General features: G+C 45.6%; 1 protein-coding gene across 4 annotated transcripts in view; it reads left to right on the top strand.

Moving 5' to 3' along the window:
- Positions 1-13,404, top strand: part of FGFR1OP2 (FGFR1 oncogene partner 2) — a 91,195-nt gene that overhangs the window by 40,814 nt on the left and 36,977 nt on the right. For all 4 annotated transcript variants that reach the window (XM_085894637.1, XM_085894653.1, XM_085894645.1 and 1 more), the window contains exon 3: positions 9,642-9,759. In XM_085894637.1, coding sequence (XP_085750763.1) covers positions 9,642-9,759 — 118 coding nt within the window. The remainder of the gene's footprint in view (positions 1-9,641; positions 9,760-13,404) is intronic.

Raw genomic sequence — 13,404 nt, 5'->3', positions numbered from 1 at the left:
CAGCAGGCACTCTGCTCGGACACCCATCGGTAAAAACCACAGCTGCGTCCTCGCAGAAGACCAAGGGCAGCGGTAGAAACCAACGATAAATGCCAGCGCTGCACGGAGTGCGTGCCCTACAGCAATGACCCCCCCCCCCCACCCACTGTTCAGGCAATCAGAGGCATAACCAACACACCAAATGCTAACAACATACAGTATGCACACGGCACACTCTTCTTCAATCCAAATCTCCATCAATAAATATATCTGTCCCCTTTTCAATCCGAATCTCCATCTAATAATTATATTCAATCCTTTCCCTCAATTCCCTGACATAGATCAGGGCTGGTACCGTGCACAGGACACCGCCTCTGATAACCGCAAACACCATGCTCTGACAGGCGGACCCGCGCGCTGATCACGTGTACAATGGCGGTCTCGCATGCACTGTGCGGGGTATGCTCTATGTCGCAGACCCGCGCACTAACCATGTGTACAATGGTGGACTCGCGCGCAGCCAATGATACTTTATCGTCGTACAGAACAGGGCACGAATAAGACATCATTGGTTGGGTCTGCGCATGGGGTTACAATAACGTCTTACCATTTGTCTTCGCTCACCACGATGGCCATACATGTCTCCTGCAGACGGCAGACATCCTTCCGCACCTCTGCCTCTCCAGTTGATACCAGGCAGAAGCATGCTGTGCGGCCGGATCGCACGGGCCGCGTGGTGCACCACGGAGCAGGCACATTTACTAGCGCCAACCGTAGGTTGCCAGGGCACGGCACGGATTTCGGTGCGTGGCGATTCATATCACGGTGCTCGGTGCGAGACTATTCCGCAGCTTGGAACCATCTGGCCGGAAGTTAAGTGGAGCCGCAACCTGTCATGGCAGCCGGCTCGTGTGCTGGCCGGGGCCCAACTAGAGCGCCCGATTCAAGTGACGACACCGCTTCGGGTCATCACCCCCCCTGCACCACAGGATCTATAAAGGGACGGGTCGTGGAGCCGCTGGTGTTGTTCCTGCCCATCGCTCCTGTCTTCGTTCCTGTCGGCTCGTTCTGTCTGGCTTGGGGTCGACAGTCTGCCCATTCCCCTGCTGGCTCCAGCCTTCTTTACGAATTTGCCTGCTGACTCCGCATTCTTCACCGCCTCGTTGTCGTCTCTCTCCACCCACTGGCTTTTGACTCTGCCTTTCTCCACCCACTCTCTGCTGGCTCCACCCAAGTCCCTCTCTTCACGCCTGACGGTCGCGTCTCATTCTCTGGGCCGACACTAGCTGCACGAAGCAAGAGACGATGCGCCAGCTGTCAAGGATGTTCGCCCAGCGGTGCATCCCCCCAAAGCGTACTCGTGGTGGGGCAATCGTGTATTGTATTGAGAGACCGTTAGCCTCATCTCCTCTCCTTTTTCCCTTCATTGATGCGTGTGTTTGTGTTTGTGTTTGTGTTTGTGTGGTGGCGCCTGTCCTCGCTTAAGTTAAGATTGTACAAGAATCGTATTGGGATCACTGCTCTGTGTCTGCTTTTGTAAGTTGCTTGTATTATTGCCGCACCTTTCACATTTCTTCCTATTCCTGCGACAGAAAATAATAAACAACATTCACTGTGCCACATATCTTTCCTCACCTGCCTGTATAGTGGGGCAGATAACAGCAATTTTGGAGAGGAATCATGCAAATGATGATATAAGCATCAAATTTGGCACATTTGTTCTCCAGGGGATTCTAATCAAATCTGCCTGATTGGCAATTTGAAAATCCAAATTTTGAAAAAAATAAAAAAAACTTCAAAAAAGCCAAGGTCACGAATCGATGTTGGATGCTGGCTGAGATTGGTGAATGTTTCAGAAACATCATGAAAGACGTTCCAAGTCTGCCATGCAGTTTTCTTCCCTTTACCGCGGAAGGCAGACATGACGTCACATCCAGTGAACGCATGGAAGTATGGGATCCCTCTTGCTTTCTCAGGCCCTATTGCAGAAACTACCTCATGGACTGGGATCCATGGCTCCTTGCCCAAAGGCAAACCACATGTTCTCAAGACCTAGTTCCTGTAAGGATGGCAGTACAGATATTGCTATGACTAGTACGTCCGTGTCATTAGCCTTAATGATAATGAACTTGCGACCATCCGTCGTTGCATCCCTGGCGTGAACAAATATTCGAGTGTCAGCTTCTTCATGACAACATGGAGACACAACATCCAGTGACTTCCTTGTGTTGCTAATGGCATCTTCTCCTTTTGTGACAATGACTGTGCTTGTCGTCTGTGCTTTCACACATCTTTTCCGCAACGAAGTGAAACAGCTCAGTCTTGTTGCTGTCATCTTGAAGAAAGCTTCTCCAGTTACTTGGGGTCTTACTGGTTCCTGTCACTTCTTCTGATTCCTTGCTCCCTTTTCGACCTTGTCTCGGACTTCAGACTTGACTTCTTGTACACATCAAACACTATGTCCACCCTCTCGTACCTGGCACCATAGGATTCCACCTTTGGGATAATGTCTTCTTTAGCAGTCATCAAATATCTTTGAAGTGCCTGGGGGTAGGGCATTGATAAGTGCTGAGCCATCAATGATGACTGCATTCCCCTTGGTTCTCTGTCTGGGATGTTCACTTGTGCTTCAAGAATTTCAGCCAGCTTACTTCATATTTTTTTGAATTTTTATTTTTTTCAAATTTTTCAAAATTTGGATTTTCAAATGGCCAATCGGGCAGATTTGGTCAAAGCCCTGCAGAACAGAAATGCCAAATTGGATGCTTGTATCATAATTTGCATGATTTTTCTACTATCTACTACACACACTAGTAATAAATCCTTTGAATAAACATTCCCAGCTCGTTCTTGTTTTTTCTGTCTGATCCAGCATGGTCTGTATCCTAACTTAGTTCGGACTTTATTCCCAACGATCCGTTCCTTTTAGTTGCTACGTTATTGGCAGTGTTGCTCAGCTGCATCCAATCCGGTAAAGTGATCCGATTCGGACAAGGCGTGTCCCCCGGTAATTATGTCACGTGATTAATTAGGTAACCCGATTACCCCATAGATGGGACGACCCGAGGTCACGTGGTTGAGTTATTGGCATTCATGGTCTGTTAGCGACCCACCACATCACAGAATTATCTGTGTGCAACGGCTTGCAATTCCGGGGAGTTTGGTGGGAACCTGAGATTGCTTTCCCCCTGGTGGTCTTCTCACCCAACCCCCAACCCGCAACAATATCCTGTATGTGATTTCAACACGGGTTCCCCATTTTGAAGCCGGGGTTCAAATGGAAATGCAAATGGGCAAGCTTTTGCAGTTTTTTTGTTATTGTTGTTTGTTTGGGGGTCGGGGGGGGAGGGGTTGGCAGTATTTAAGTTGTGTAACTCCAGCACACACGTACACCTCTCTCTTATGAAAATATAGCACAAGTTGCTCCATTCATTTATATTGGGCTCCAACGAAGCCTGTTTATTGTTTATATTGGCCTGTCAAAGTCTGTGCGGATCCTCGATGTCGTGTCCCAAACTCTCCAACCCAGTTTCCACATGTTTGGGGCTGCATTGCCAATCTGATGATCTGTCATCTGATGCCCCCCCCCTCCCTGGTTCCATTCTGACACTTTCAAAAGTATGTACAACCAATACTTTAATATTGTTTAAATACTCTGCACCGAACTCACCACCGCCCAGTTGTATCTAATGTTCAATTTTGAAATTTTCTGGCCACCAATAAGGCAATTTGAATTTTTTAAATTTCATCTTTTATGAGGTTTAACAACAACAAAAAGGTAGCCTCATGCTCCCAATGGTATTTCAGCAGTAATTTTCAATTTTGGTCATGGTTTCATACATGATGGGCCACTTCTTTAATTTTTATTTTAAATAATTGAGGCTTTGCAGTGCTTGTTTTTTATTTTATTATTATTATTATTATTTATTTTTGAATGTTTTTAAAATTAGGGTACCAAGCCTACAAGGCTAAGTAACCTATTGTTTTCCTTCTGTTTATTATTAATATTCTTCCACCAGCAATTTTTTTCTTTTTTTTGCTTTAATATTCATTTTCTTGGCAACCGTTCGTCCTATCGACACCAAATTTTCACCGTAGTATGTATCTTTTTTCGTATAATATTTAATTGATAATTATGATGTCATAGGTCGCATGGTATGGGCGCCATCTTTGAAAAAACGAAAAACTTTGGACCTCTGTATTTCCGAAACTGCACAATGGAAAAAATTGAAACTTTGTACATGACAAGAACTGCACATGGGGAAAAAGTTTGATTTTTCATGACATCGGTGAAGTGGTATCCCGGTGAAAATCGACACGTAGAACTCTACATCCAAAAAATTGTATCGAGCGTCATCTACGCGACTAATGGAAGAAAAAAAAAATATCATGACGTGTGCCAAACCCACCGTCCCAAACCCACCGTCCCAAACCCACCAATTCTGGTCACATGGTTTGGCAGCCATACTGTTTTGAAAATTTTTTAAAATCCTATTCTCCATAATGGCTGGACAGATTGAGGTGAAACTTTACTCACATGCTCCCCAAGACATGCTTGTACAAGGTTGTTAATTTCGAATTGATCGGTCGCATGGTTTGGTGGCCATATCAAATTTACCCTAAAACCTTCAAAATAAAACCTGAAGAGTTGTGGAGCGCCTTCAAGACCACCGTCCTTGATGTTGCCGGTGGATGCCTTGGAGCTCACCGCAGGGAAAAGAAGAATTTTGTCTCTCAAGGGACACTGGATACCATTGACCAGAGTCGCAGGGCCAGGCTGAATGGCAGAGCTGAGCTGTTCAGGGAGCTGAGGCGTAAAACTGTACGTGCACTGAGGGTGGACAAGGAGGCCTATGTGCGAGGAATCTGTGAGGGGGTAGAGCATCACCTGTGGACAGGTGATTCTCGTCCCGCTTACAGGGGAATTCGCGCATTACGTTCATCCAAGCCCATCCCTCGGAGCACTACAGTTCGAGCAGAGAGTGGTAGGCTCTTGACAGAGGAGTCTGAAGTGAAGGCCCGCTGGGCCGGTTACTTTGAGCGGTTGTACCATGCTGATCCCCCAACTGTCGAGTTGGACGTCAAGGGTGTTACAATCCCTGTTGCTGACCCTTGAATCAACTGTGGTCCACCTACGCTTGTGGAAACACGGGCTGCGGTGAACCAGTTGAAACGGGGCAAAGCTCCAGGGATCTGTGGCATCCATGCCGAACTTCTCAAGGCTGGTGGAAATGCTGCACTCGTGTCGTTGCATGCAGTTTTGTGCTCTGCCTGGAACACAGGCATCATCCCAACTGACTGGAAGAGGGGCCTTGTTGTCCCTCTCTGGAAAGGGAAGGGTGATCGCCAAGACTGCAACAACTACCGAGGGGTGACGCTGCTCTCAGTGCCGGGCAAGGTCTTTGCTCGGATAATTCTCGATAGGGTTCGCCACCATCTGCTTGAGCACCAGCGTCCAGAGCAGTCAGGCTTTACACCAAAGAGGTCAACGATTGACCGTATCCTTGCACTTCGTGTCCTCACTGAACGCAGACGAGAGTTTCGGCAGGGGCTGCTTGCAGCCTATGTTGATCTCTAAAGCGTTCGATTCAGTGAATCGGGATGTCCTCTGGAGGATTCTTGGTCTTCGTGGGGTGCCACCAAAACTGATCGATCTGATGTCTGAACTCTACTCTGGTACTGAGAGTGCTGTGAAGTGTGGTGGTACCATCTCTGACTTATTTCCAGTTGTTACTGGAGTTCGTCAGGGATGTGTACTTGCCCCCACACTTTTCAGCACTTGTATGGACTGGATTCTAGGGAGGATGTCGGAGAGATCAAGTTGCGGTGCGTCATTTGGGAATGTCAAGATCTCGGACCTTGACTTTGCAGATGATGCAGTCATCTTTGCGGAGACTTTAGACATCCTCTTGGGGGCCCTCGAGGTGCTGAATGAGGAGTCGGAGCCGTTGGGATTACGGGTTTCTTGGGTCAAAACTAAGATCCAGGCTTTCGGTGACATCTTGGATGCTGCTGTCCTGTCTGTGTCTGTTTGTGGTGAGGATGTTGAGGTCGTGGAGAGATTCACTTACCTTGGCAGTGATATTCATGTCTCTGCTGGCTGCGAGTCAGAGGTCAATAGACGTCTGGGTCGGGCCTGGGGAGTTATGGATTCACTGGATCATGGGGTGTGGTGCTGCCGGTACCTGTGCGGGAGGACGAAAGTCCGAGTCTTCAGGTCCTTGGTACTTCCAGTCTTGCTCTATGGGTGCGAGACTTGGACTCTGACCAAGGATCTGAGACGGAGACTTAATTCCTTTGGTACCAGGTCTCTTCGGAGAATCCTTGGCTATCGCTGGTTGGATTTTGTGTCCAACGAGCGGTTGCTGAGAGAGACTCGGATGAGATTTGTTACCTGCATAGTCCGTGAGCGTCAGTTGCGGCTGTATGGACATGTGGCTCGTTTTCCTGACTCTGATCCTGCTCACCAGATTCTCTCAGCGAGGGAGTCTCATGAGTGGAGGAGGCCAGTGGGTCGACCACGTGCCTCATGGTTGCAACAGGTTGACCATCATCTCAAGGAGATGGGGATGGGCCTGGCATCTGCCTGGGGGATGGCCAGACGGAGGCCCCTGGAGTACCGGCGGAAAGTGGACGCAGCGACGTGCTGTTCTGGTACATGCTCCCATACCTGACCTGACCTTCAAAATCTTCTTCTCCAGAATGGCTGGTCAGATCGAGGGGAAACTTCACACACACATTCTCTGAGTTTGTTTTGGGATACAAATTTGTTCATGAATAATTATTGCTGGGTCACATGGTTTGGCAGCCATATTGGATTTACGAAAAATTAAATGTTTTCTCTGGAACCACTTATCCTATTGAAGCGAAACTTTGAAACTATCGTCTAACGTCATTGCTGCATATCGGGAAATATTATGATATCACAAGTCATGTGGTTTGGTGGCCATCTTGGATAGAAAAATGCACCTAATCCGATTAACACAAAACTTAAGCTTGATCCACTACCCCATTAGAGGCAGAATTTAAATTTATTAGGCCATCAGCCTTAGGCTGTGTCGTGCAATTTCGTTCCACTCATTGGGGGGGGGGAGGGGTGGACAAAGCCTTGATAATATGATAGTTTATATCCAAATACATACGTATCCAAAAGTTCTCCACTCAAATAGCTGCAGTTATTGTGTATTTTCATCTTTAAAATCAAAGCATTCGCCGCGCTCTTTCATTTGAATTTTCTCCACACGGATCACGTGACACCTCGACAGCCAATAGACGCTCCCCAGTGTATTATTCACCAGGACAATGTAGCAAACGAAAAGTCAAACGTTTTACATCTGTAAGATGGGATAAATGGAGAGAAAGTGTCAAATGGCTCGTCTTAGACAGTCACGAACGACGTTTAGCCGAGAGTGCCGGTGTAAAGATTTCAAGTTACCCCCGGGGGTAGCTTGAAATCGATTTCATCCTACCCCCTACAATTTCAGATTACCCCCCTCAAAACATTTATTTATGTAAGTTTATTTACAAAAAATAGTAATTTAATTGATATTGAAAACTAATTAGGGAAAAACCATTGACCACGTGACAGCCTTAAAAGAGTTTGCAATGAATTTTGATTTTATTATGAATGATTTTATTTTAATATTGTTATTAATTGAAATCAGTATTTCTCATACAGTTATAGTTTTTGCCACATTTTTATGAAATCCTTCTTCGATATAGTTGATACAAATAGACATACTGATATATCTTTTAAACCAACTCAGACTATACTTGAAACAACCCAATGAAATCAATGTATAACAAAGGCAATGAAAACAGCTTATTTTTAATTCACAATTTCGTTGTGGTGGTGGTGGTGGTCGTATGGCAGCTCAGCTGCCGGGGTAGCTCTCATTTCTTGAAGCACGACTGTGTCGCTGATGCAGTGCCCCTCGAGCAGTACACACACTGGAAGTGGTACTCATTTCGCCGACCTCGGAAGGATGACAGACTGAGTGTGTAGCCTGGTGTTGGCTCAGTGGTTAGGGTGGCGACTTGGGATCCTTGGGTCCTGAGTAGTGGTTAGCGTGGTGGCTTGGGACCCTTGGATCCTGAGTCGTGGTTAGGGTGGTGGCTTGGTATCCTAGGGTCCTGAGTAGTGGTTAGGGTGGTGGCTTGGGACCCTAGGATCCTGAGTAGTGGTTAGGGTGGTGGCTTGGGATCCTAGGGTCCTGAGTAGTGTTTAGGGTGGTGGCTTGGGACCTTAGGATCCCAAGTCGCCACCCTAACCACGCTACACACTCAGCCTGTCATGCTTCCGAGGTCGGCGAAATGAGTACCAGTTCCAGTGTGTGTACTGGTAGAGGGGCACTGCATCAGCATCAGTCATGCTTCAAGAAATGAGAGCTACCCCGGCAGCTAAGCTGCCATACGACCACTACCACCACAACGAAATTGTGAATTAAAAATAAGCTGTTTTCATTGCCTTTGTTGTACATTGATTTTATTGCTTTGTTTCCATAATTGTAAATATAGTCTGAGTTGGTTAAAAAGATATACCAGTATGTCTATTTGTATCAACTATATCGAAGAAGGATTTCATAAAAATGTGGCATAAACTATAACTGTATGAGAAATACTGATTTCAATTAAAACAATATTAAAATAAAATCATTCATAATAAAATCAAAATTAATTGCAAACTCCTTAAAGGCTGTCACGTGGTCAATGGTTATTCCCTAATTAGTTTTCAATATCAGTTAAATAACTTTTTTTTTGTAAATAAACATGCATAAATAAATGTTTTGAGGGGGGTAATCTGAAATCATAGGGGGTGGGATGAAATCTATTTTGGATTACCAGGAGGTAACTTGAAAGGGGGGTAGCTTGAAATCTTTACACCGGCACAGCAGGTACAATCGGCCCATGATCGATGTTAGTCCTCCCGCGCCAGCACTCTCGGCTAAACGTCGTTCGTGACCGTCTAAGACTAGCCATTTGTTGACACTTTCTCTCCATTTATCCCATCTTACAGACGTAAAACGTTTGACTTCTTCGTTTGCTACATTGTCTTGGTGAATAATACACGGGGGGGAGCGTCTATTGGCTGTCGAGGCGTCACGTGATCCGTGTGATGAAAATTCAAATGAAGGAGCGCGGCGAATGCATAGATTTTTTTTTTTTTTTCAAGATGAAAATGCACAATAACTGCAGCTATTTGAGTGGAGAACTTTTGGATACGTATGTATTTGTATATAAACTATCATATTATCAAGGTTTTGTCTACTCCCCCCCCCCCACCCCTCAATGAGTGGAATGAAACTTGATTTTTCAGGCACTTTCTGAGCCATGGCTGATGGCCTATATGATGCCATCGGTCATTTCTGGTTCATCAGCCATATTGGATTGAAAATTATAAAATTAAAAAAATCTTTTATTACTTTGTGTTCAGTTTATTTAATCACCAATTCAATTGATACCAACTCTGTTTTCAGGAAAAATTGATTAAATGCTTATGTAATAAATATATTCAATGTGATGTGTTACTCAGTCTATAACTCATCAATCCTGTGTTGTATCAAAACTGGTACCCAGTCATCACTACCAGCAGTTATAAGGTGGCAGTTCTAGTTATTATTGAACTTCCAATTTTCTATGCCATCTACTATGTGTGAATGCAGTACCAAGAGGAAGTTGTGGAGTTGAATGAAGTGGCACGTCATCGACCACACTCTGCTTTAGTCCTGGGCATACAACAGGAGAACCGGCAGATCCGGGAGCTGCAGCAGGAAAACAAGGGTGAGGAGGTTGTGGGACCCGTCGTGTGTCTGTCGGTCGCACCGTATAATGTGATGCATTGGTTGGATGTAAGCTTTCAAATCGTTTTCAAAATATAACGAGTTTGATTACCACATTCACACTATCATCTCCTTGTTGGTACATTAAGAGTACTTTAGTGTTAGCTTGAACAAGTAGTTTATGATGAATAGTGCTTGGATACAGAACTGAACTGGAAGATGATGCAAATACTTGGTCACAAGTTTTGTTGAGAGTTATCTTTGTCTTTGGATAAGTTTTTCAGAGGCAGGGATAGGAAAACACTGGCTAAGACAGATATGTTTGTCCTTGTCTAGTTTGCTTTTAGATCACCTGGAATGTACTGTGACGTCCACGGGACTTGAACAGTCCCGCCAACGTAGAATGAGCCGAAACGATGGAGGCGGTTTATTTTTTATAACCCAAAGATGGCAGTTTTAATCGCTCTACAGCAAACGGGACGAGAAAGGTGGCACGAGTCGCTTTTCACTGAGTTAATAATGTTTATTTCTCTAACCAGAAATAATAATAAGACTCGGCAAGAGGAGGGATCCGGGGCGATTCGACGGGATGGTGGTGTGGGTTCGGGCGTGGGGAAAACACAAACAATTCCAATGGATATACAAATCTCAAACCCTCTAAGGTGCCAGGTACAGGTACACACACACACACACACACACACACACACACACACACACACACACACACACACACACACACACACACACACACACACACACACACACACACACACACACACACACACACACACACACACAACGTAGCTGGCCCGTGGTGTAGACGCAACAGTCCCTGGATTGGCGCCGGATGAGCTGGCGTTGCGCTCGTCAGGGGCAGGAGACACCGTGGTGGTGTCGACCTCCTGGTGTCGGCCCAAGTCCGCTCACAGCCGCCAGGGAGCCAGTTCTGGCGCCAAGATGCGAGCAGGAGAGGGAGGCAAGTCCGCCCGCCGTTCGGCCCCGTACTCCGAGCCAGCAGAAGTCCAGAGCCAACCGAGGTGAGGGACGAGGCACAGCAAGGCCACGAGACACGACTAATCGAGGAACGAACCAGCGCAATCAGAGAGCACGCTCCGAGACCCCCAGCCTCGACAAGACGGTTTATTTTTTATCAATCTTCTTCTTTCACCTCTTTTCCCCGAACAGAACCTTTTTATCCTCGAGTCCTCGTCACTTCCAATCGAGCCGTTTTATTGGCCCTCCGCTGTCGCCTTCCGCCAATCGTGATCAAGGGGCGGAGCCATCCGCAGCACTGTCCTGTTACGTCACGGCAAGCCTCCAGGGAATACTAAAAGGGTTTACGCAGACACACTTACCCTAACCCGTCTCCCTATCTAATTACGTGACAATTATCATTTCCCCCTTGAAGAAATGAACATTTACTAGACAACTTATCACCACTGAATTGCTACTTATTACATTGAGATCCTGGTAAACTCGAACAGCATGGCATACCTAATTAAACATCCTAATTACCCTTTGAATGCATACCCCCCCTCAGACGTAACAGTACTTTCTGGGAGCTTATGGGATGGCGTGTCCCCCGTCCCTTGTCCGTCCGTCCACAAATACTTGCAACTTCTTCTCTGAAACTACACATATGATTTCGATGAAACTTACCACAACGTTCATCACCCTGTATGTATCAAAGTTTGTTCATGGCATTTTAAATATATAATCGGGCCCTAAGGGGGTCTATAGGGGTAGCCCCCCAAAATAGGTATTTGCTTTCTTCTTAGAAACTACACATGCAATTCTGATGAAATTTGTCCACCTTCTTCATCACCTGTGATGTACTTGTTTATTCATAACATTACCAAAAAAATGTGGTGAAGGGGTTCTACGGGGGTTGGGTGTCCGGTGGGGGGGGGGCATGCAAAATATGTATTTGCTTTTTTTTCTGATACCACACACACAATTTTGACGAAACTTGACAACAACATTTATCACCCGTGATGTACCAAAATTTGGTCACTGCATTACAAAAAATAAAATCCATAGTTATTTACTTTCTTCTCCATTACATATTTTGTGGGTCATCCATGCCGCCCAGTGGTTCCCTGGTTATCTTATCCAGCCACTACCAGGTGAGCACTGGGGGTGGGGGGGGGTGTATTGCCCCTATTATTATATTAATACGCTAAGCCATATTTTGTGGACGTATCTCCTCCGAAACTGCCGGACGGATTGTCGCCACTTTGGGCATGCGGACTCTCTGTGGTCTAATGTACAGCATAGGCTATGTGAGATCTCGCCAGACGGACAGGTTTGGGAATTTTGAGCGATTTTCTAATTTTTACATTCGTTTGCATGGCGATGTGTGATGTCACCGCTGAAAGGCGACATGCCACTCCTAGAAAACAGCGTCTGCAATGTAAAACCCTCTTCTGCACGTGCTGACTACCTCAGAAGGTGCATTTGACACAAAGAATGTAACAAGAAACATTGTATATAAAGAAATTCTATAAATCACATTGTGAACACTGGATATATTAACGTCTTCACAAACCCTCACTTTAGAAACTTCGTGATCCACGCGGGTTTGGCTTGTGTTTATTACGACAAAGTTTCTAGGCTCATGGAAAACACCAGGATTTGGGGGTGTCCACTAACATCGACAGGAGTAAGAATACATTTAATGGATATGCAAACATGACCTGTTGGGTATGGTAGGAGGTTGGTAGGAATAAAGTAAAATAAAAAGATGATGAACAAAAATGCTAGATGTTATGTGATTGTGGCAAGCTGCAATCTTGAAGCAGTAAAGAGAGGTTGGGAGGCAGGTGATTTGACGGACACTCCCTCCCCCCCCCCCCCACACACACACACGCACGTTAAAAGAGTGAAAGCGAGCAAGAAGCCTGGACTTTAACAAAGAGGGCCTTCCAGGATGACCACGTTCACCCTGGTCGAGCTCGAGAATGGCCAATGGTTGAAATGACAGGAGTTATGTGGCGTTGGAGGGCGGGGGCACAATGAGAGACTGTAGAAGACCGAAATATCGACCGTGAGAACAAATTGTGCCACTTACAACAACCTCTTGATGGGCAATGCCAATTATGTTTCAATATTTCAGTGTGGTGTTGGTGTTGGCGATGACTCACCTACTCTTTGCAAAGGACACCATAGAATCTTTAACACCCATCAACAAATGCTGACAGATGGGACACCCGTTTAACGTCCATCCAAGGGACGGCACACACATTGATGAATCACCCTGCCTGTAAAACACCGGGATGACAGTTTATAGCAGTCGGGAATCAAACGCAGGTGAGACAGCTTAGAGGTGAGTAACAATGTTCGAATATGTTTTGGAAAAAATAATAAAAATGACGTTTGTCAGACATGGGAAGTTCAAGAGCCACTGTGCAAGGACTTTATTGTCAAATCCCACATTTTCCCACTGATGTACCTGTTGTTTTTTTTTTTGGTGGTTTTTTTTTTGTTAACTGAATATTATCAATAGACAGTAGAAAGATTTGGGGAACAGTTTAATTACTTTGTGTTACAGAATTACACATACAGGTGTTTGTGTTCCAACTCGGAATGATAATAATTCCCTTTTTAGGTCATCTCTATCATCTCAGTACAGATGACGTAATAATAA

The sequence above is a fragment of the Eptatretus burgeri genome, chromosome 1 (genome assembly GCF_056783735.1).
Source record: "Eptatretus burgeri isolate ZD-2024b chromosome 1, Ebu_testis_v1, whole genome shotgun sequence".
Lineage (NCBI taxonomy): Eukaryota > Metazoa > Chordata > Myxini > Myxiniformes > Myxinidae > Eptatretus > Eptatretus burgeri.
Note: the sequence above shows the minus strand (reverse complement) of the source record. Positions and strands in the feature narration are given on the sequence as shown.